At 39.4% G+C, this 26171-nt stretch overlaps 1 protein-coding gene across 1 annotated transcript in view; it reads right to left on the reverse strand.

Moving 5' to 3' along the window:
* Positions 1-13052: 13052 nt before the first annotated feature.
* Positions 13053-26171, reverse strand: part of OXSR1 (oxidative stress responsive kinase 1) — a 92584-nt gene continuing 79465 nt past the window's right edge. Inside the window, 7 exon segments of the mRNA NM_001133533.1 lie at positions 13053-15717; positions 16144-16208; positions 17060-17128; positions 18513-18565; positions 20809-20873; positions 22307-22453; positions 25718-25753. Coding sequence (NP_001127005.1) covers positions 15643-15717; positions 16144-16208; positions 17060-17128; positions 18513-18565; positions 20809-20873; positions 22307-22453; positions 25718-25753 — 510 coding nt within the window. The 3' untranslated portion in view covers positions 13053-15642.

Here is a 26171-nt window from a genome sequence, read left to right on the forward strand (position 1 = left end):
ACTCCTGACATTGTGATCCACCCACCCCAGCTTCCCAAAGTGCTAGGATTACAGGCATGAGCCACTGTACCCAGCCCAGAGTATTCTGTTCTTAACAAGGCTTGCCCTATATCAGACCCTATCCTACCTGGGGGAAGAGAAAGATCCAACTCAACCCTGCTCTAGCCATCCTGTCCCACTTAAGAGAGGGTGGGAGACTGAGAAGCACTTGTAACGTTCACAGTGCAGAGACGCAGGCTCACTAAAAGACCGAGACCTAATCACAGGACCATAGACTGCTTTCCCTCTCCCCACACTTTACCACATCATTAAAGACCTATTTACTGGAATTCCCTTTACCCAGTAAACATCATGTCTAGTTTTCAACAAAAGATTACAAGGCATACAAAAAGGCAAAAACACAGTTTGAAGAGACAGAGCAGAGATCAGAACCAGACTTAAATCTAGCAGTGTTTTTGGAGCAGTGTTTTGCCCTGTGACTTCACGTCTTTGACAGATCTAAGAAGAGTTATTCATGTTGGAATTACCAGACTGGGAATTTAAAGCAACTATGATTAAAATGCTCTTAGGAAAAACTCAATTTTTCCTCTGCTCTCACACCAACACAATAATTAAAAACAAAGACTTCTGTGACCCCCAAATATGTGGGAATTTCTCCTCACCAGCTGGCAACCAATCAATTCTGTAGCCAACACCAGCTGGGTTTCTTCCAATTCAATTCCAACACTACGTACTTGGAGACAGCATCAGACCCCATAAGCTGAAGGCTAGGTCTCCAAGACTGGCGTTCCCACTTTCAGACACCAGTTGCAAGTCTGGGCCTCTGGAACTTCTGACAGACCCGCCTTAAGTTGGGGTTCCCCTGACACCTCTTTGGGTTAATTTGCTAGAGCAGCTCACAGAACTCAAGGAATGCTTATGTTTACCAATTTATTATAAACAATATTTAAAAGGATAGAAATAAACAACTAGATGAAGAGATACATAAGGTGAGGTCTGAAAGAGTCCTAAGCACAGGAACTTCTGTCTCTGTGGAATTGGGGCGCACCACCCTCCCAGCATGTAGATTTTTTAAGACAGGGTCTTGCTGTATTGCCCAGGCTGGAGTGCAGTGCACAATCATAGTTCATTGCAGCTTCAGATTCCTGGGCTCCAATGATCCTCCCACCTCTGCTTCCTGAGGTCACTGGGATTACAAGTGTGTGCTAGTGCACCTAGCTTCCAGCACATGGATGAATTCTTATTCACCTTCCTTGTCACCCTCCATGTGTTCAGCTCCCTAGAAGACCCCAGTCCTGTCCTCTTGGGCTTTTTTGTGGAGACTTCATTCAATAAGCATGATATGAATAGAAGCATGGACAACCATGTCAAAACGTGATTGTACAAAACGGGTATGATCTAAACCCAGCACGGCCTGTCCAGATTCTTTTTGACCATTTTGTGTAGCATTCCTTCTTCCAGGATATAGGGCAGGTCCCCTTCTGGAATGAGGACCTTTTATGACCCACAATCAGATTACAGTCCTGCCTTGGGCAGAGGAAAGGAGGCTGGAGAAGGTAAGAAAGAGAGATTCTGTTTACTGTAACAAGGGTTTATGGGAGTTATGAGCCAGGAACCATGGACAAAACATACACACACACACACACACACACACACACACACACACACACATCCCACAGATGCTAGGGGCTCTAATGGAAAGTAGACAGCATACAAGAACAGATGGGCAATGTAAGCGAAAGATTAACATTCTAAGAAAGAACCAAATAGAAATGCTAGGGATCAAAAACACTGCAACAGAAATGAAGAATGCCTTTGACGGGCCTATTGGTAGACTGGACATGCCTGAGGAAAGAATCTCTGAGCCTGAGGGTATCACATAAAAACTGCCAAAACTGAAAAGCAAGAAGAGAAAAGACGGAAAGGTGAAAAACAGAGAATAACCAAGAACTACAGAAAAACTACAAAAGGTATAACATGTGCAATGGGAATTCTAGGAGAAGAAAGAAAAAGGAGCAAATGAAATATTTGAAATAATAATGATTGAGGAGGGGGAGGAGCCAAGATGGCCGAATAGGAACAGCTCCGGTCTACAGCTCCCAGCGCGAGCCACGCAGAAGACGGGTGATTTCTGCATTTCCATCTGAGGTACCGTGTTCATCTCACTAGGGAGTGCCAGACAGTGGGCGCAGGTCAGTGGATGAGCGCACCGTGCGCCAGCCGAAGCAGGGGCGAGGCATTGCTTCACTCGGGAAGCGCAAGGGGTCAGGGAGTTCCCTTTCCAGGGGTGACAGACGGCACCTGGAAAATCGGGCCACTCCCACCCGAATACTGTGCTTTTCCGACGGGCTTAGGAAACGGTGCCCCAGGAGAGTATAGCCCGCACCTGGCTCAGAGGGTCCTACGCCCACGGAGTCTCGCTGATTGCTAGCACAGCAGTCTGAGATCAAACAGCAAGTCGGCAGCGAGGCTGGGGGAGGGGCGCCCGCCATTGCCCAGGCTCCCTTAGGTAAACAAAGCAGCCTGGAAGCTTGAACTGGGTGGAGCCCACCACAGCTCAAGGAGGCCTGCCTGCCTCTGTAGGCTCCACCTCTGGGGGCAGGGCACAGACAAACAAAAAGACAGCAGTAACCTCTGCAGACTTAAATGTCCCTGTCTGACAGCTGTGAGGAGAGCAGTGGTTCTCCCAGCACGCAGCTGGAGATCTGAGAACGGGCAGACTGCCCCCTCAAGTGGGTCCCTGACCCCTGACCCCCGAGCAGCCTAACTGGGAGGCACCCCCCAGCAGGGGCAGACTGACACCTCACACGGCCGGCCAGGTACTCCAACAGACCTGCAGCTGAGGGTTCTGTCTGTTAGAAGGAAAACTAACAGAAAGGACATCCACACCAAAAACCCATCTGTACATCACCATCATCAAAGACCAAAAGTAGATAAAACCACAAAGATGGGGAAAAAACAAAGCAGAAAAACTGAAAACTCTAAAAACCAGAGTACCTCTCCTCCTCCAAAGGAACGCAGTTCCTCACCAGCAACGGAACAAAGCTGGACGGAGAATGACTTTGACGAGCTGAGAGAAGAAGGCTTCAGACGATCAAATTACGCCGAGCTACGGGAGGATATTCAAACCAAAGGCAAAGAAGTTGAAAACTTTGAAAAAAATTTAGAAGAATGTATAACTAGAATAACCAATACAGAGAAGTGCTTAAAGGAGCTGATGGAGCTGAAAACCAAGGCTCGAGAACTACGTGAAGAATGCAGAAGCCTCAGGAGCCGATGCGATCAAATGGAAGAAAGGGTATCAGCCCTGGAAGATGAAATGAATGAAATGAAGCGAGAAGGGAAGTTTAGAGAAAAAAGAATAAAAAGAAACGAGCAAAGCCTCCAAGAAATGTGGGACTATGTGAAAAGACCAAATCTCCGTCTGATTGGTGTACCTGAAAGTGACGGGCAGAATGGAAGCAAGTTGGAAAACACTCTGCAGGATATTATCCAGGAGAACTTCCCCAATCTAGCAAGGCAGGCCAACATTCAGATTCAGGAAATACAGAGAACGCCACAAAGATACTCCTCGAGAAGAGCAACTCCAAGACACATAATTGTCAGATTCACCAAAGTTGAAATGAAGGAAAAAATGTTAAGGGCAGCCAGAGAGAAAGGTCGGGTTACCATCAAAGGGAAGCCCATCAGACTAACAGCGGATCTCTTGGCAGAAACCCTACAAGCCAGAAGAGAGTGGGGGCCAATATTCAACATTCTTAAAGAAAAGAATTTTCAACCCAGAATTTCATATCCTGCCAAACTAAGCTTCATAAGTGAAGGAGAAATAAAATACTTTACAGACAAGCAAATGCTGAGAGATTTTGTCACCACCAGGCCTGCCCTAAAAGAGCTCCTGAAGGAAGCGCTAAACATGGAAAGGCACAACCGGTACCAGCCACTGCAAAATCATACCGAAATGTAAAGACCATCAAGACTAGGAAGAGACTGCATCAACTAACGAGCAAAATATCCAGCTAACATCATAATGACAGGATCAAATTCACACATAACAATATTAACTTTAAATGTAAATGGACTAAATGCTCCAATTAAAAGACACAGACTGGCAAATTGGATAAAGACTCAAGACCCATCAGTGTGCTGTATTCAGGAAACCCATCTCACGTGCAGAGACACACATAGGCTCAAAATAAAAGGATGGAGGAAGATCTACCAAGCAAATGGAAAACAAAAAAAGGCAGGGGTTGCAATCCTAGTCTCTGATAAAACAGACTTTAAACCAACAAAGATCAAAAGAGACAAAGAAGGCCATTACATAATGGTAAAGGGATTAATTCAACAAGAAGAGCTAACTATCCTAAATATATATGCACCCAATACAGGAGCACCCAGATTCATAAAGCAAGTCCTGAGTGACCTACAAAGAGACTTAGAGTCCCACACATTAATAATGGGAGACTTTAACACCCCACTGTCAACATTAGACAGATCAATGAGACAGAAAGTCAACAAGGATACCCAGGAATTGAACTCAGCTCTGCACCAAGCGGACCTAATAGACATCTACAGAACTCTCCACCCCAAATCAACAGAATATACATTTTTTTCAGCACCACACCACACCTATTCCAAAATTGACCATATACTTGGAAGTAAAGCTCTCCTCAATAAATGTAAAAGAACAGAAATTGTAACAAACTGTCTCTCAGATCACAGTGCAATCAAGCTAGAACTCAGGATTAAGAATCTCACTCAAAACCGCTCAACTACGTGGAAACTGAATAACCTGCTCCTGAATGACTACTGGGTACATAACGAAATGAAGGCAGAAATAAAGATGTTCTTTGAAACCAACGAGAACCAAGACACAACATACCAGAATCTCTGGGATGCATTCAAAGCAGTGTGTAGAGGGAAATTTATAGCACTAAATGCCCACAAGAGAAAGCAGGAAAGATCCAAAATTGACACCCTAACATCACAATTAAAAGAACTAGAAAAGCAAGAGCAAACACATTCAAAATCTAGCAGAAGGCAAGAAATAACTAAAATCAGAGCAGAACTGAAGGAAATAGAGACACAAAAAACCCTTCAAAAAATTAATGAATCCAGGAGCTGGTTTTTTGAAAGGATCAACAAAATTGATAGACCGCTAGCAAGATTAATAAAGAAAAAAAGAGAGAAGAATCAAATAGATGCAATAAAAAATGATAAAGGGGATATCACCACCGATCCCACAGAAATACAAACTACCATCAGAGAATATTACAAACACCTCTATGCAAATAAACTAGAAAATCTAGAAGAAATGGATAAATTCCTCAACACATACACCCTCCCAAGACTAAACCAGGAAGAAGTTGAATCTCTGAATAGACCAATAACAGGAGCTGAAATTGTGGCAATAATCAATAGCTTACCAACCAAAAAAAGTCCAGGACCAGATGGGTTCACAGCCGAATTCTACCAGAGGTACAAGGATGAGCTGGTACCATTCCTTCTGAAACTATTCCAATCAATAGAAAAAGAAGGAATCCTCCCTAACTCATTTTATGAGGCCAGCATCATCCTGATACCAAAGCCTGGCAGAGACACAACAAAAAAAGAGAATTTTAGACCAATATCCTTGATGAACATTGATGCAAAAATCCTCAATAAACTACTGGCAAACAGAATCCAGCAGCACATCAAAAAGCTTATCCACCATGATCAAGTGGGCTTCATCCCTGGGATGCAAGGCTGGTTCAATATATGCAAATCAATAAATGTAATCCAGCATATAAACAGAACCAAAGACAAAAACCACATGATTATCTCAATAGATGCAGAAAAGGCCTTTGACAAAATTCAACAACCCTTCATGCTAAAAACTCTCAATAAATTAGGAATTGATGGGACGTATCTCAAAATAATAAGAGCTATTTATGACAAACCCACAGCCAATATCATACTGAATGGGCAAAAACTGGAAGCATTCCCTTTGAAAACTGGCACAAGACAGGGATGCCCTCTCTCACCACTTCTATTCAACATAGTGTTGGAAGTTCTGGCCAGGGCAATTAGGCAGGAGAAGGAAATCAAGGGTATTCAATTAGGAAAAGAGGAAGTCAAATTGTCCCTGTTTGCAGATGACATGATAGTATATCTAGAAAACCCCATTGTCTCAGCCCAAAATCTCCTTAAGCTGATAAGCAACTTCAGCAAAGTCTCAGGATACAAAATCAATGTGCAAAAATCACAAGCATTCTTATACATCAATAACAGACAGACAGAGAGCCAAATCATGAGTGAACTCCCATTCACAACTGCTTCAAAGAGAATAAAATACCTAGGAATCCAACTTACAAGGGATGTGAAAGACCTCTTCAAGGAGAACTACAAACCACTGCTCAAGGAAATAAAAGAGGATACAAACAAATGGAAGAACATTCCATGCTCATGGGTAGGAAGAATCAATATCATGAAAATGGCCATCCTTCCCAAGGTAATTTACAGATTCAATGCCATCCCCATCAAGCTACCAATGACTTTCTTCACAGAATTGGAAAAAACTACTTTAAAGTTCATATGGAACCAAAAAAGAGCCCGCATCACCAAGTCAATCCTAAGCCAAAAGAACAAAGCTGGAGGCATCACACTACCTGACTTCAAACTATACTACAAGGCTACAGTAACCAAAACAGCATGGTACTGGTCCCAAAACAGAGATATAGATCAATGGAACAGAACAGAGCCATCAGAAATAATGCCACATATCTACAACTATCTGATCTTTGACAAACCTGAGAAAAACAAGAAATGGGGAAAGGATTCCCTATTTAATAAATGGTGCTGGGAAAACTGGCTAGCCATATGTAGAAAGCTGAAACTGGATCCCTTCCTTACACCTTATACAAAAATCAATTCAAGATGGATTAAAGACTTAAATGTTAGACCTGAAACCATAAAAACCCTAGAAGAAAACCTAGGCATTACCATTCAGGACATAGGCATGGGCAAGGACTTCATGTCTAAAACACCAAAAGCAATGGCAACAAAAGCCAAAATTGACAAATGGGATCTAATTAAACTCAAGAGCTTCTGCACAGCAAAAGAAACTACCATCAGAGTGAACAGGCAACCTACAAAATGGGAGAAAATTTTCGCAACCTACTCATCTGACAAAGGGCTAATATCCAGAATCTACAATGAACTCCAACAAATTTACAAGAAAAAAACAAACAACCCCATCAAAAAGTGGGCGAAGGACATGAACAGACACTTCTCAAAAGAAGACATTTATGCAGCCAAAAAACACATGAAAAAATGCTCACCATCACTGGCCATCAGAGAAATGCAAATCAAAACCACAATGAGATACCATCTCACACCAGTTAGAATGGCAATCATTAAAAAGTCAGGAAACAACAGGTGCTGGAGAGGATGTGGAGAAATAGGAACACTTTTACACTGTTGGTGGGAGTGTAAACTAGTTCAACCCTTGTGGAAGTCAGTGTGGCGATTCCTCAGGGATCTAGAACTAGAAATTCCATTCGACCCAGCCATCCCATTACTGGGTATATACCCAAAGGACTATAAATCATGCTGCTATAAAGACACATGCACACGTATGTTTATTGCCGCATTATTCACAATAGCAAAGACTTGGAACCAACCCAAATGTCCAACAATGATAGACTGGATTAAGAAAATGTGGCACATATACACCATGGAATACTATGCAGCCATAAAAAATGATGAGTTCATGTCCTTTGTAGGGACATGGATGAAATTGGAAATCATCATTCTCAGTAAACTATCGCAAGAACAAAAAACCAAACACCGCATATTCTCACTCATAGGTGGGAATTGAACAATGAGAACACATGGACACAGGAAGGGGAACATCACACTTCGGGGACTGTTGTGGGGTGGGGGGAGGGGGGAGGGATAGCATTGAGAGATATACCTAATGCTAGATGACGAGTTGGTGGGTGCAGCGCACTAGCATGGCACATGTATACATATGTAACTTACCTGCACATTGCGCACATGTACCATAAAACCTAAAGTATAATAATAATAATAATAATAATAATAAAAGAAAAAAAAATAGGAAATCAAAAAAAATAATAATAATAATGATTGAGGATTTCCCCAAATTAATGTTGGTCACTAAACCACAGACCCAGGAAGCTAAGAGAACACCAAGTAGAATAAATGCTAAAAAAACTACACCTAGGCATCTCATTTTCAAACTACAGAAAATAAAAGATAAAGAAAAATCCTGAAAAAGCCAGAAGGAAAAAACACATCTTACTATAGAGGAGTAAAGATAAGAATTACATCTTTGGGAGGCTGAGGCAGGCAGATCACGAGGTCAGGAGATCGAGACCGTTCTGACTAACATGGTGAAACCCTGTCTCTACTAAACATACAAAAAATTAGCTGGGCATGGTGGCACGTGCCTGTAGTCCCAGCTACTCGGGAGGCTGAGGCAGAATTGCTTGAACCTGGGAGGCAGAGGTTGCAGTGAGCCGAGATCGTGCCACTGCACTCCAGCCTGGCAACAGAGTGAGACTCCGCCTCAAAAAAAAAAAATAAGAATTACATCAGCTTCTCCTCAGAAACCACATAAGCAAGAAGAAAGTGGAGTGAAATACTTAAAGTGCTCAGAGAAAAAAGCCCCACCAACTTAGAACCCTGTATCCTGTGTAATTATCCCCCCAAAGCAGTAGAGAAATAGAGACTTTCTCAGGAAAACAAAAACTGGGGTAATTTGTTACAAGTAGACCTGCTTTGCAAGAAATGTTAAAAGAAGATCTTCAGAGAGTAGGAAAATTACATAGGTCAGAAACTCAGAAGTATATAAAGAAATGAAGAGTATCAGAGAAGAAATAAGTGAAGGTAAAAAAAAATGTTTATTTTACTTAAACATAATTGACCTAAAAGATAACATTTTCTTCAAAATAACAGCAGCAAATTAGATTATCTTTGCTTGTATATATATATATACATATATATATATACACACACACATATATACATAGATATACATATATATATATGTGCTTATGTGTAACTGAAATGAATGACAGCAATAACATAAAGGATGAGAGGGAGGAAACAGGATTATTTTGTATTGGTACTACCTGTGAAACAGTATAGTGTTATTTGAAGAGACTTAAATTAGTTAGAAATATATATTGCAAACTCTAGTCAACTACTAAACAAAGATAAAAAAGAAATATAATTGGTATGCTAAGAAAAGGGAGAAAATAAAATCATATAAAATTCTCAATTAAAACTACAAAAGGCAGAAAAAGAGTAGAAGACAAAAATAAGTTTGAGGAACAAGGCCAACAAATAGAAAACTATAACAAGTGTTAGTTCAACTGTATCAATAGTTGATCACTTTACACGCCATCGGTATTAAAAACAGCAAAAAGGCAGAGGTAGTCAGTGTGGATCAACAAACCCAAGACCCAAAACTACATGTTTTCAACAAGAAACAGACACATATAGATTAAAAGTAAAGAAATGGAGAAAAATATACCATGCAACACTAATCAAAAGATAGTAGGAGTAGCTCAGACCAAGTAAAGTTACCAGGGATAAAGAGGGACATTACTTAATGGAGTCAATTTTCCAAGAAGATGTAACAATCCTTCATGTGCATGTACCTAAAAACAGAGCATCAAAACATGTCAGGCAAAAACTGATAGAAGTGGAAGGAGAAACAGATGAGTCCACTATTACAGTGGACATTCACATGCAAAAAAACTGACTCTACAAACAATCTTACACCCTTCACAAAAATTAACTCAAAATGAATCACAGACCCAAACAGAAAATGCAAAACTATAAAATCCTTAGAAGATAACAGGAGAAAACCTTGATGACCTCGGGCATAGTAATGACTTTTTAGTTACAACACCAAAGATGTGCTCCATGAAAGAAATAATTGGTAAGCTGGACTTTATTACAATTAAATGCATCTTCTCTGTGAAAGACACTGTTAAGAGAACAAGAAGATAAGCCACAGACTGGGAGAAAATATTTGCAAAAGGCATATCTGATAAAAGACTGTTAACAAAACTATACAAAGAAGTGTTAAAACTCAATAAGAAAAATAACCTGATTTTAAAATAAGCAAAAGTCTATTAACTATAAATGGCCCTTTAACCTTCCAACCTCACATATAATTAAAGAAACCAACACCAGGATATCATTTCTCCCCAACAGTTCATCAAAAATTAACAAGTATAATATATTCTGTTGGCAAGTCATGCTTACATAAGGAAATAATTGAACTCACACATAGTGAGGGAAAAGGGAAAGCTCCTCCTCACAGTAGAATTCCGATTAATAAATGTAGAAGAAATGATGGAAACAGAAAATCTTCATTTAGTCAGAATCTGGGACAGTTAATTTAAAACAAAAAAGAAAAAAATTATTTAGCAAATATCACAGTTATAATTATGTTAGGTAAGAATCATCAAACAATGCTAACATTTTTGAGCAAAGTATGATGAGTAACAAGATTTATATAATCTCAAACTACCTCCTCACAAAACATTAATTATAAGAGGAAAAATGTAACTTTACAGTGGAGAAATCCAGCAGACACACCTTAACCAAGCGATCAGTTAACATAACCACTAATGAGATGTTTACATGGTGTGCTTCCTGATGATGAATTGCAAAGAGCCTGACATCAATTCAGTGGTTTTCTTTCTCTAAATGCATAGTCTGAATTTAATCATGAGACATCAGATAAATCCAAATTGAGTCATTCTGCAAAACAACTACCCGTCGTTTTTCAAAAGTGTGAAGGCCATGAGAACAAAGACACACAAGGAGCTATACCAGGTTGAAAAAGTCTAAGGAATTATAACAATTAAATACAATGTGAGATCCTGAATTGAATCGTGGGACCAGAAAAAGAGTAGTAGTGGGGCAATTGACAACTTTTGCGTAACGTCTGTAGACTATATTATGTTATGGACTATACAGACTATATGACGTCTGTAGACTATTATGACATCAATAATATATCAATGTTAATTTCCTGATTTTGATAATTGTAAGTAGTTATGTAAGATGTTAACATTTGGGGAAGTTGGGAGAGATGGGTATAGGGGAATTATTTGTATTGTTTTTGTAATTTTTTTTGTAAGTCTGAGATTATTTCAAAATAAAAAGTTAAAATTAGGGGGGAAGTGGGGAAGGCAAAGGACCTGAACACACACCTCACCAAAGAAGATATGCAGATAGCAAATAAGGCTATGAAAAGATGCAAATGTCATTAGGAAGTTGCAAATTAAAAAGAGGTATCACTACCATCTATTAGAATGGCCAAATCCAAAATACCAGTAACACCAAATGCTGTTAAAGATGTGGAGTAACAGGAACTCTCATCCACTGCTGGTGGGAATACAAAATGGTACAGCCACAAGTTTTGGCAGTTTCTTACAAAACATAGCCTTACCCATGATCCAGTAATCGTGCTCCTTGGAGTTTATCCAAATAAGCTGTTGCTGTTTTCAACTGTCTACACAAATATCTGCCCCCAGATGTTTACTGCAGCTTTATTCATAATTGCCAAAATCTGGAAACAATCAAGGTGTCCTTCAGTGGGTAAATGAATAAACTGAGGTACAGACAATGGAGTATTATTCTATGTTGAAAAGAAATGTGCTATCAAGCTATGAAAAATCATTGAGGAAACTGAAACGCATATTACTAAGTAAGAGGAAAATTTGAAAAGGCTACATACTGTTTGATTCTAACTATATGACACTTTGGAAAAGGCAAAAGACAGTAAAAAGATCAGTGGTTCTCACAGGCTAGTGGGGGAGGGAGGGATGAACAGGTAGCACAGAAGTTTAGAGCAGTGAAACTATTCTGTATGATACTGTAATGGTGGATATATGTCATTATATATTTGTCAAAACCCATAGAGCGTACACCACCAAGAGTGAACCCTAATGTAAACTATGGACTTTGGGTGATAATAGTGTGTCAATGTACATTCATCAATTGTATCAAATGTACCTCTCTAGTGGGGGATGTTGACAGTAGTGGAGGCTGTTTGTGGGTGGAGTCAGGAGGTGTGTGGGAACTCTTTGTAATTTCTACTCAATTTGATTGTGAAACTAAAACTGCTCTAAAAATTAAAGTCCATTAAAGAAAAAAAAAAACCTTGGGGTAGATGACCTGACCCAAAGGAGGAATCCCTGAATGGATGCACTGAGTATTGCTGCCAAACAAATAAAGCTAAGGAACCAAGCCTAGTGATATAACCTGATCTTGTCAGAAAGAATGGGCAAGTGGAAGCTCAATTTGCCCTTGACCCCTTTCTCTTCCCTCCAGATATACCATGGTCACTTATGAGTAACCAGCAGCTCCTTCCTATCCCCACAATAGTTTGATTCCACTTTTTTAACTTGCTTATCTTGAAAGCAAACTCAACTAGCTGTAGGCCAAACAGTACTGTCAACTCCAACGCTCCATAGCCCTGAACTCTGAAATACCAGGACCCACAAGCAGTGTTATCATGGATCAAAAGCCACTGCTGTTGGGAAGGACAGATGATGAGGGAAGATTCCTCCTGCAGTGGGAGGATAACAGGAATACAAAGGAGCCTAGAATCTTACATGTAACTTCACCATTGCAATATCAAAGCCAAGAAGAGGTAAGTTCAGCCCTGTTCTGAACTTTCTAAAGAGACTCCCAAGGGCTTGAATCTGGCATCCTTCCTTGCCCAACAGCACAAGCAAAACCAAAGATTTAAAAAAGATCAAAAGATAATAAAAGGAGTTCCATATCCCATCCTATGCAATTCCTTGGGCTGACCTCATCCCTCCCTTTTAGGGTTGCAGTTTCCCCAACTATATAATGGCTTTAATGGTTCTAGATAATTTGTAGATCAACAGACACACTTTACAGTTTATATGTACTTTGGCTTCTATTCGCATGAAAAATTAATGTTGGTAGTGATTCCCTGATCCACAACCCACAGCTCTCCGCCAACGGCCACTAAAATAAAGCATCCATACACCACTAAGGACAATTGACTCTTTATTGATTAAAAATGAAGAAAACATGCAGTAAAATACAAAGTCCAAAAAAAGGAGGAAAAAGTTGAATATTTTACATCTTCCATAACCTAGCATACATCATAAGGAGGAATCTCCACTTATTGGTACATCATTATTCGCTCCTCCAGATTATTAAATATTATCAGCTGGCTCTAGGATTTGGTTCAAAACTTAAGCAAAAACCCAAACAAATCCTTTAGTCATTTAGAAAGACCAAACATTTCACGAATAGCATTGGCACATATTACTTTGTGCTATAGTTAGTCCCTACTCCAGGGACAAGGGGATCCTGGGACCTAGTGAAAGAGGTGCACTCTGAATCAGCATTCCTAGAAAGGAGTACAGTCACTCACTAGGTTACGTGCTGTTCCACCTGGGCAGCTTCTGTTAATGTATTTTCTCAGTATCACTGCACAAGCCAGCAAAGGGAGTCTACCACACATCATGCAGAAGAAGAAGTAACACTGTCCTGGGACATGGTGTCTGTCTTCTAATTCCTAGCAGGGCAAACAATGAACTGAAAAGAAGGAGAAACCCCAGCCCAATTCTATTTGCCATGACTGCCCCACTGCAGTTCACAGGTAATGATGGGCTAGAGAAAGTGAACAGGGGATGGGCTGCTGCTCACTCCCAGATGGGCACCAGACCATCTCCACAAAGAATGCTAGAACAGAGTGATGCTACCACCCCTTGGATTCATAAATAAGTAGATTTTGATGGGTTTGAAAAAAAAAAAAAAAAGACTCTAAGGTAAGCCACTAGTCTTGTGCCAAAGAGGATGCTATCTCTTTTCTATACCTCATTCCCACCTCCCCGTCCTTGTTCCTCTCCATCCCCCCTCCACAAAAAAAGAAAAAGAAAAGCTAAGTATTTTTCTAGCAAGCTGGTCAATCTTCTTTTCTCCCTCCTGGCTCAGCAGGCTCCCTCCTTTTACCAAGACTGCTGGGACATTGAACTTCAGTGTCTGATCATCTCACCTACTCTCCTCCTAACTCCCATCTGAAATCCATCTCTTCTCTTCCTCCCCAACATCCATCTCTTTCCCAACATGCCTTTGCACCTAGAGCAGGTGAAGAAAGCCCATGACTAAAACTAAAGACTCAGAATGAAACAAAAGGTGTGACAAGTTATTTGTGGGGAAGGTTTTCAGATATGTTCCAAGAGAAAATAAGGTACAACAACCTTGTTCATCAGACCAACAATGCTGGAAAGGGCTCGAGTGATTCTGTAAAGGGCAACTCTCCACCTTTCCAGGGACCCACAGCCCATCTTTGTGTATCTTTTTAAGGCCAGATTGAGTATCCCACTCATATATAAAACTCGGTAGGGTTACTAGCAGTTAGACAAAGACTATGAAACGGTAGGAAAAAAAGAAAAATCAACCTCACTGATTATTCACATATTGCATTACGAGTGCTCTTTTTTAAACCTAAAGAATAATTTATATTATTTCTGTAGAAAATCAAATGAACACTGTCTACTCATAACACCTAAAGGTCACGGCACATGTGGTTTCACTTTCCATCTTGAATTAGCTTCAGCACAGAGACCCCCTCCAAAGGGTCAGTGCAGGAGAGCAGGCAGAAGGCAGGCCTCTCTGGCCCAGTGTGTGTCTCCTTTATTGCTGTAGAAATCTCAGCCTTGCATACCCATTTCCTCATGACTTGGAGGCCAGGCAAACTGATTTTCATGGGAGGATTGAGTTTTTCTTCAATTTAATATTTGAAAATAAATACTTCTCCAATGATATGAATTATGATTTTCCTGTTCAAAAACCACCTCTGGCAAAATTCACATTTACAAGCCATTACTCGATGTTGTCTGTAAAAACAATCCAAAGTTCCACTTTGAAGGATCCAATGGCTGAAGTTCGGCTACAGTCAGATGTTTTGCACCAGCTGAAGTTAAGGCTAGCAACCCTTTCTGGAGAGAGCAATGAAGAAGGGGGTGCCTGAGAGCAGCTTCAGCAAAACGCTTAGAAACACCATGAACAAAACAAGAACACAGTTTAGGCTGCCTCCATCTGAGGCTGTGCTTTTTCCTAACAAAGGTTGCTAGAATTCACATCAGGTACAAAGAAAAAACACTAAATTAAATTCTCTGGGCTCCAGCTGAACAATCAATTCTACTTCAGTGGTAAAGAGATATCCCAAGATGTCCATATCCTGGCAGGTGTGGGGGAACAGGCAGGATGAGGAAGCCTGATACAGCTGCTACTTTTCCACCTGGGCCATCATTGGAGTAAGGCAAGAATGAGCTGACAGATCTCCCTCCTGGGCCTTGAAGCACATGGGCCACTTCTCAGGTGGAGGAAGACAGGGGACATATGAAGTAAGTTTACTAACGGAACTCTGGGGATGCTGGCCACTAGTGATCCAACTTTTCTTTCCCTGTGGGAAAAGGAGGAATGATGGCAGGAAGAACATAAAGACTTCTAAAGCTCCTAGCCGGGAGGTTTGTTGCTGGGTTCTTTGGCAGTAGTGGGTTTAGGCCAATAGAAGCAACAGAGATACGCATGTGTGGAATCTCCTTAGGCCGCCTCTTCCAGGGTTGTGGTTTAGCTGATGCTGAGCTGGGCAAATCCTATCAGTTTACCATCATCAGGAATATCTGAGCCTTCAACACCAGATGCCTAAGAACCAAACAAAATGAGAAACTGTGATTATTTATAAACAAACTTGCAGGTAGCAAATAAAACAGACATGGGATAGTGGGAAGGTAGGCAGTGGGCAACAGGTCCCTAGGATACAAATAGGAGACTGACGAAGGTGTTTATTCCAGAAAAGAGGGGGGCTGGGTAAACAGCTAGAGTCAGACTGGCTAATAGTTTCTCTTATGAACAGCCAAGGGTCTCTGAGGTCAGAGGTTTCCTGGCATGGACAGAGGAAGAGAGGCCACTCAAAGGGAAACATCAGCCCAGGGCACTGGGGAGGCTAAATGAACACAATCCACCACATTTTAATATTCTCATCACTCAGGGGATATAGAAGCTGGTCTGGAGAAGCTGCCAGTGTATATAAAAGGCAAGATGTTTTCATAAGGAAGAAGGGATGAGTACCAGTTTGAAAGTGACAGATCGATTTGAATGAGGTTCTTCCACAATTTTCTGCAAATTAGCTGCCACTATAATCATACAAACAGAGAAGGTAATGAATGAGAAGTTACATAAATCCACTTTCAACCATATTTTAAAAGCTTAAATGGTAGTTAAGAATATGCTTTGTACAATCAAAATGGAAGCAGACAGATCAAATAATCACTCCCCTAATGAAAGTGTCTTTTAAACGCATTTCTAAGTAGTACACCTTGAACCACTGTCAAATTAACTTTCTTTAAAATGTTGTATTAACCTAGGAAAAACATGCAGGTAAAAGAGGTATGATTTCCTGATTTACGGATCAGAAAGCCCAAGGCCAAAAGTCAACAAACCAGCCTGTGGTCTGTTTTTGTTCTCCGGCAAGCTAAGAGAGGTTTAAAAGCGACAGACGCTGTACATGGCCTGCAAGGCCTAAACTATTTATTATCTGGTCTTTCACGGAAAACTGTGTTTAAGGACATGGTCTGTTCCTTCAGTAACATGGACCTGTGGCCTCATTGGGCCTTCTCTCTTCCTTCCTGCTTTTCTAGGACTAAATCTCTAATGACTTTTGCTCAACTTGGGCCACAAAAATTAGGTATCCAAAACAGATCAGATATGGCCAAGCTTACTTTAACTTGTGACTTTTGCCATAATTTCTATTAATCTAAAGACCTTGAGTGTGCTTTTACTTACCATCATTGGAGGTCACAAAGCAAACTCAGGTGAAATTTTGTGTGTGTGTAAGGAACTGTCCCGTTACCTGTAATTTCAGCAAAGTCAAGAACCATTTCAAGAACCATCAGACCTACTCAGTGGAATAAAAAACCTGCTTTTCTATGTACTAAGTATACAGACAGAGACACAGGACCACATGAGCAGAACGCAATGGAGTTACCTATTACTAAATCCCTTCCGTCGACCAGGCCAGCAGAAATGAGTTCCTGAGAGACACCCTCTGCTGTATCTGCAAGGACAAAGAAGACAGTGCTCTGTTTTTTGTGCATGCTTGCCACTGTTAACTCTCACAGCTCGTGTGGGTGTCAGTGTGCCATGCTAGGCCCAAGCTGGATGCTAAATCCATAGAACCAAGAAGGCAGGCAGGGTCTTCCTTCCATACAAAGACTTTTCCTACCACTGAGATTATCTCAAGTGGAATTCTCACAGATCTAGCTAGAGGGCAGAATCTGTATCAACCAGGTAGCAAATATCTGAGACATGATGTTGAATACTGAACATCTCTAGGGCTAAAAAACCAGAATGATTTATTCTCAAAAACTAAGGCAACAATTTTTGTCTCAAAAAGTTTTTGTCTCTTCTCTTTGGGAATCATACTCCAAGTCTTTTGCTAAAATCATTTACTTTTTTATGCTGGTGGGCTTTTCTTCTTATCTAGTTATTCCAGGTGGTACAATCTGAGCAATGGGTATAACCAGAAACTAAAAAGATGAGGACAGAATATCCCCAATTAACCTCATCTTCAACCGACTCAGTGGTATTGGTTGCCAAGGGCTTGAAAATGAGCCCCTCAGAGGGAAGAGGAGGACTGCTGCGGAGAGAGTGTCCACACATTCACACAGGCAACCAGCAATTTGAATTAATTCCTGAAAATGTGATGTTGCCTAGTGTTTAAAAAGTAAAACAGGTAACACCTCTGTACACCTGCATCTTTTCTCTTTAGTGGTTAGTTGCTCATGATAGTGAGACAGCAAGAAGAATAAGCATGATACACAGAAAAGATACTTGCTGGCTACTACCCAAATTAGAACCCTGAGTAATAAAGGCAAGAAACAAAACACACCTTGTTCAAGGTGAAGTTCAACAGCCAGAAACAGTACATGACAGACCTCAGCTTCTGTCTGAGGAGAGAGGAGACTGCAGACCTTGTTTCTTTACCATCATGGAGGACGACCATGTATAAAGAATGAACTTTGGATTCTGACAGATCTGGTTTGAATTCCAGCTATGCCTCTTTCCAGCTGTGTGACCTTGAACAAGTTACTTTGCCTCTAAGTCTTGATTTCATCATCGATAATATGGGGATAATAATTTTTCCTTAGTAGGCTGCTGTGAGAATTTAATAAGATAACGCTTAAGACAATGCCTGGCCTATAGTAAGCTGTAAAGAGCTATTATATATTTATTACTGTTTGTATTATTATACAAGGTTTTCTAAATGTGTTTAGTAGCCAATGAACTGCATTTTTATCTTACTCATATGCTCCCCAAAACCAGGAAAATTTTTATTATCCTTTAAAAGCAAAACCTCACAAAGGACAGAAACTTCATGACAAATTTCACTGAATCACAAATTAGAAGCTATTTTGTTTTCAATCCGTTTGATGCCTCACCTCTCCCAGGAGTAAATTCAAATCGAATATCATTTAGTTCTTTTTTGGAATTCCTAGGAAAGAAAGCAGAATGCATAAAATAAGAATTTCTAAATTTATGCAAAGAGATTCTGCCAACATATATTAAGAAAGCTGTGCCTCAAGAAAGACTGTTTTGTTCCCATATATCATATGATATATTCAGATATGTTCACACTGCAGAGCTCAGAGCAAAACCGATTCAGAAGGACCATCTAATTGTCCTACAACCCTTTGAATCTATGTCCCTTACTGATCAATATAAAAATTTCATGCCTTTGAGTAGATTCTTATATGCCCACTCCCATCCTTATTCCCACCAAGAACATATAAAACTAAGAGGAAAATTGTATGAGCACAGGGAGGTGTGATTAAGATGATACAGGATGCCTTTTTCATCCTTATCCCCACTCCTACATGCCCACAATTCATTGCCTACCTCTGGTGATCAGTCTTGGCAGACTCATAAAATGAAATACATGATACTCCCTCAAATTCCATAGGAATTCAAAGAATATATGAGAGACGGGGATAATAAGGAAAAATTTTAGAGGTAGTTTTTATATAGGACTTAACAGATATGCAGGATTTGGGTAGGCAGAGAGGATAGGGAAAGAAATTGGGTCCATACTGGTAGCAGAGTTACTACATGACTCCAGAAATTCAAACATGACTGGTGAGGTACAGTTACAGTGATGATCACACCATGTACTGAGATTAAGCAGGATCCCTGGAGGTTTTGTTTAAAGACAGAGAAATGAGAACATTATATCTAAGGGCAGATATGCCTGCTCACTTAGGACTCAAATCTATTTTATATAAATAATGGAGAGGGTTTACTTCTATTTGATGAATAATATACTTGAGGATGTTACTGAAATTGTACTTAAAATAGAACTACCCATCTCAAATATAACATGCCCCAAATGATTTTCCCTTGCATTGCGTTCTTTCTACACAGGTACATACAAACTTATACTTCTGCATGTATATACTACCTGAAATTTGCTTTTAGCTGTGTACGTACATAGTTCAAATCAACTTCCAACCTAGACTTGATTATTAAGGGAGCCATTTAATTTTCTCTTTTCTCAGTATCCACCTTTCCACAGTACCAAAGAGTGCTATACATAGTCTGTGCTTAATACATTTCACAATAATTTTCTTAAAGTGTTATTCTTTATGTAGAATTAAAACAGCATGAAGTTGTCAAGACATCCTAGTAACTCAGAATTTTTGAGATGAGACCAGGTATACTAAGTAGGCTTCTGTAAAGGAAAGGTAACCAAATATGCTTTTCACATTTATGGCATAAATGCATTGCTCCTAGTGGCAAGGAGCAATGAGATTCTCCTACCACATTCTCTTAAATAGCTCTTGCTGCCTCTATCTCCAATTAGGACCTTACAGAAAGATGACCAGGAATTTATATGTGCAAGGGGAATGAGTTAATGGTAATTCAGTGGAACTCTTTTTTAAAATGTTAGTAATAGTTTTAAAAGGCCTGAGTTGCCTCAAGTGATACTTTAATACTAATTTTTTTTCAAATGCATTTATGAGTAGAAAGAGACCTAACTAGAGCAATACAACAGCCACAGTGATTCTGACAAGAAAGCTCTGGAATTTGAATCCAGCTACTAGTGCTGGTGGTGGTGGGGGCGGGGGGGTGGGAGGGGCGCAGGGAGTTAAAATGAACAGACTGCTACCTATGGCACTTCCTGCTGAGCAATCTGTCAGGAACTCTCTATATGTTCCCACCAAGAACCACCAATTTAGGGTACTTGCTGCAAAACAGAAACAGACTGCAAAAACATTTAGAAGTTTCCTTTTAACCTTCTAAAAACAAGGCCTTTATTTGATCTATCACAATCAAAAAGTGCTCCCCTCTTGGGTTAGTTGATCTCAGAGTTTACCTTGTCACAATTATAAGACTGATCTTCAGATAAGCCAGTTAGTGCTGCTCCCCTAAAAACTGTTCCTCAATTACAGGCTACACTTCCTAACCCAAACTAGCTACACTGCAAATACACAAATTCATCACCAATTAGCATAGAAACAACTGAGAGAACATGTGCACCAGTTAGTCACAACACCTGCTAACATGCAGGTCCTCACACTGTTGCTATTATTTCTGGGGAAAATAATACACCACCAAGCAAACAGAGCTTGATCCTGGAGGATATACAATCCTATCCAGTTACTCTCAGGCACAGACTATTACAGCACATGCAGAGTATTCAGAAAACAAAACAAAACAAAACAAAAAATGTCTACTTACCTTAATCTTAGTACTAGACTGATTGGGATCTTGGTTTCTTGTGAACCTGATCCTGAAGACAAAGCCTAAAAATCATTGAAAGGTATACAGTCATTGCCTGAAACATTAAGTGGGAAGGTGACTAATGGTCACTGGCAGAGGAATCATCTACTTGGCAGCAATTTTCTTCATCTGCAGCTGAGGTCATACTAATCCCCAGGACATTCCCTGCTGGAGGAGGACATGCGCTCCAAGGCAGCAACAAAAGCCGAATGTCAACACAATGAGAAAGACAACTCTCAAGCCCAGATGAAATTTCACATATAGCCACATTTACATTTTATATTTCTGAGACCCCTGTTCCCCTCTACAAGACTGAAAAACACAAAGCTAGGTTTCTCATTTTTTAAAAATCTGCCAGTGCACCACATGGCAGTACAAAAGGTAGAGCCTGAACCAGCTGCCCTTCAGAAATCCATCCAACCCATACGCAGGTTCCAATCTTTTTATGGCTAAACTCATCCTCTCTGAAAATTGTACAGCTATCGCTTGCTTATGGGAGGACATGCATTTGATTTAAGTTGTTTATAAAATAAATCTAATTTTTCCATCAGTTTTCCTAAGACAACTGTATCTTTTCCCATATGCCGGGCAGAAATGGAAAGCTTGAGGGATGAAAAATTTAGATGAAGTAAGTGCCATGACTAATTGGAAATGCTGAAAGCAGTGATCTCCAAAGGCAGAACACGAGATGATCTACTGGAGTGCAAAAGAGAAAAAAAAATCAGACCTTTAATTTATATTTCTTTTCATCTAAAATGTTAGACAAGAAAATGGAACTTCTAATATTTAATAAATGGATGCTGAAGTCTTACTTTAACCATGTACCATAGGGCCACATGTTGTATGCAGTGTCTGAGGTTTATTGAAGGCAGAGTAGGAGTTACACAGCATGTAGCAGCCCACTGTGGGGCCTTCATTCAGTTGGCTCCTCTCAAAGAAGTATGATTTAATAAAGTTTGTGTGCGCCTGGATAAATGAGTTTATAGATTATAATACCCAGACTTAATAAACCAACCCTCACAAAATTGACAAATAACTTAAAAAGAGTAATAGAGAAAAACCACAGAAAACAAAGAGTATTAATAAAAAGTATAAGCCTGAGTGAACAACAACAAAAATAGTACAGCCATCGATTCTCCTAGTCTCTGTTGAAGTTCATCAGCTGCATTCTGAAGTTAAATGTAATTATCTAACACAAAGCTGACAAGAAATTAGCCCAAAATTTTTGATGTTTGAAATATTTCCATCATTAACTTATTCTGTTGCTTAAAAACCTGCATGTGATCCTTGTAAAATTCTTACCTGTACATGCTTAAAAATGTGAAGACAGAATTTCTAACTTGTTTCAAAATCTACCAAGACATTAACCTGATTACATTAGGTTGTATTCCACGTTAATATCTGCTCTTTTCATCTATCCAAAGGAATGACCATGAAAGCATATCCCCGGCTTTACCTGAGCTGTTTTTGCTGGCTCTGCAGTGGGTGGGAGAGAGACTTGAGTTGGCTGTGTAGGCATCTGACCAGCTGGCTGAGGTAGATGAGCAGAGATCTGTTCTGGAACTTGGAGCAAAGTACCCACAGGATCAGTTGTTGGAAAGAGCTGTAACAAAAACAAACATACAGTGTTGCTTAAGTTGTGTGGAAAGGGAGGCAGGTCTGCTGACAGCAAGTTCAGCCTTTCAGGGTGGTATTTTCAAAGTAGTTTTTGGGTAGTGTACAGGTTTTGTGTCTACTCCGAATATATCTATTCCAAATGGAAGTCAAATATTTCTAGGCTTTTAAACTTTTAACAACTCTGTGAGGTATAATTTATATTTCTCTACATTTACCCACTGTAACTGTACAATTTGGCGATTTTTGTACCATATACAGAATTGTGCAACCATCACCACGATCGTTTTAGAACACTTCCATCACCCCCAAAAAGTCTTCTTGTGCCTATAGTTAGTTCCTGCTTCCACACCCAGCCATAGGCAACAACTGATCTAATTTCTATAAATTTGCTTTTCTGGATATTTCATATAAATAGAATCATATAATATATAGTCTTTTGTGTCTGTCTTCTTTCACTTTGCATTATATTTATCTTTAACAAAATCTATTCCATTCCTTTGCCCAGCAAAACAGCACCTCCAAAATACAGATTTAAGTATGTAATACAAAATTATAGAAGCTATATTTTTCCATGCATGAGGACTTTGTATTTCTTACAATCAACCAATAATTCCTTAACGTATCTGAAATGCATTTTAAAAGTGAATGTGATACTTTAAAACTAAAAAAAGTTATTTTATATATGTTATTTTGTATGTCTGAAATAGTTCATAAATTTTAATTATGTAGTTTGGGGGAAATGACTGATACTGAGTATAAAAGCAAGTTAAACATAATCAAAATTATGCAGTTAGTGGGGGAGAAAAAACGATGCAATAGCCAAAATGTAAAGTTGAAAGAGAAAAAAATTCAAAGAGTAATAATAGAGGCTGAATAGGTGATATTATATAAGCAAAATCAAAGAGACAAGGAATAAAATTTTGTGTTCATTTAACTTCATATATAAGAAGTCATAAATTACTCATTGGTTCTAGATTTTTATAGAAAAGTAGGCCTTTAAGAGTACTTTTGAAAATGTTAATTATTAATACTATTTCAGAAGACTATTAGCTTCCAAATTGTATGTACTCACATTTATCTATAGTAAAGATGCAAAGGATATATTTTTAAAAGTAATGAGAGGATGCACAGAAACTGGAACCCTTGTTGATGAGCATGTAAAACGGTGCAGCCTCTATGGAAAACAGTATGATGGTCCCTCAAAAAATTACAAATAGAAGTACCATATATCCAGCAATTCCACTTCTAGGTAAACACCCCAAAGAATTGAAAGCAGAGTCTCAAAGAGATACTTGTACACCTATGTTGACAATGGCATAACTGACCACAGCTAAAAGGTAGAAGCAAACCAAGTGTCCACTGACAGATGAATAAAATGTGGTACGTGTACACACACACACACACACACACACACACACAGAGGAATATTACTGACCCTTAAAAAGTAAGGACATTCTGACATATGCTACAACATTGATGAACCTGAGAACATTATGCTAAGTGAAATAGGCCGGTCACAAAATGACAAATACTGTATAATTCCGCTTATATGAGGTACCTAGAGTAGGCAAATTCATACACAGAAAATAGAATGGTGGTTGCCAGCGACTGGGGAGAATGCAGTTACTGTTTAATAGCCAGAGTTTTAGTTTGGGAAGATAAAATAGTTCTGAAGATGGATGGTGGTGATGGTTGTACTACAGTGTGAATACACTTAATACCACTGGACCATATACTTGAAAATGATTAGGATGGTAAATTTTACATTATGTGAATTTTATCGCAAATTTAAAAACAAAGTAATGAGCATGAGAATATGAGTATGCAAGAGTTCATGTGGAGATGATATTTAGGCAAAGGAACAAGGAGAAGACTAAAAACAAAAACTAATCTGTAAAATAGCCTCTCATTCAATTTCTGAGAAATCAAGTATTAGTCAACATAGGTTAAATTAGAAGTAACGAATAATCCTGAAGTGTCAGTGCATTACAACAACAGTTGTTTCTTGGACATACTTCAAGTCTATCTCTCGCCAGCGGGGGCTAACAAGCTCGGTATCATCCTCACTCAGGAATGCAGGTCATGGTAGCAGGAGTAAGGAGACAAGGGGAATCATGAGTGGTTCTCACTTCTGCTAACATGTCACTGGCCAGAGTAACTGACATGGCATATGTAATTTCAAGGGGCAGGAAAACGCAATTCCCTTACCAAGAAGAGGAGCCACACATATAAGTGAACAACAGTTCTAATACAAGCTGACAGATATCGGCCTGTTAGTATGTGAAGGAACAGTATTTGTTTTTACTCTTAATACAGTTCTATGTAAACAAATGTATATAATCACATACACAAATGTACTTTATATACAAAATAAATTAAAAAACAAAGGTTACCTTTTAGCAAAGAGGCAAGAATAGAATTGGTTTAAGAGCAAGAGATGTGTTAAAACCAAATACTGAGCTCAGAATGAAGATGCTGCCAGAAGTAAGACTGTATGACAGAATAGACCATAGAAATGATTGTTTTCCTCCAGTAATGAGAATAGGGAAAACCAGCCCAATAAGAATCTGTTTAACAAGATTTCCTATCATACTGACGCAGTAACCACAGAAAATAGAACTTATTTCACAAGAGAAGAGGCTGAGGCTGAAAGAAAAAATTCAAAAAGGACAGGTGGCATATGACAAATTCACAAACAAATTAATGCAAAAACACTACTTTTCAGCAGGGCACACTGGCACATGCCTGTAATTCCAGCACTTTGGGAGGCCAAGGCAGGGAGACTGCCTGAGCCCAGGAGCTTGAGACCAGCCAGGGCAACATGGTGAGACCCTATCTCTACAAAAAATACAAAAATTAGGCATGGTGGTGTGTGCCTGTGGTTCCACCTACCCAGGAGGCTGAGGCGAAAGGATCACTTGAGCCCCAGGAGGTCGGGGCTGCAGTGAGCCGTGATTGGACCTCTGCACTCCAGCATGGGTGACCAGAGTAAGACCCTGTCTCAAAAAAATAAATAAATAAATAACTTTTCACTTCCAGCAGCCCAAGCCAAAAATAAAAATAAAAAATTCACAAAATCAAAGAAGCAAGGAAGAACATTCTGAGCCCTTAGGCCAACTTTTAAAATTTGATTGGTATAAAGTTGCATTCCCATTTAAGCACACATATGCACAAAAAAAAGTGCTTAGAATTGAAACCAAAACAAAAGCACATATACTTTAACAAGGATTCAATAATCACAATTACTTACCTCAGAATTTGATATTGATTCTTTCACTCGGGGAGACTAAAAGAAATACAAAAAGGATGATTGTTAACTCACAACTCGGGTTACTTGTAGTCAGTCCCAAACTGCAAGTGATGTTAAATGCAAGTCAACTCCATTTAATTCTGATCCATATATTAACTCACCAGCAAGTCTACTGAAAGTTTTCTGGAAAAAATAACTGTCATGATAGTATTGTATTTTTTGTCCAGGTAGCCTGTAACAAATACATCAATGTACTTATCAATTTTAAAATTCTGTATTTTAAAATTGTGAGCTTTATAAGCATACATAATGGGACTGTCACATTCTCCAAAGTAAAATTCTTTCTACTAATCGTGAACATATTATGTATATAAGATCCCAGACCAAACCTAAACTTTTAAGCTAATTATCCAACACATTCTCAAAGCAGAGTAATTCTGTTTACAGGCTTTAA

Source organism: Pongo abelii, chromosome 2 (genome assembly GCF_028885655.2).
Source record: "Pongo abelii isolate AG06213 chromosome 2, NHGRI_mPonAbe1-v2.0_pri, whole genome shotgun sequence".
Lineage (NCBI taxonomy): Eukaryota > Metazoa > Chordata > Mammalia > Primates > Hominidae > Pongo > Pongo abelii.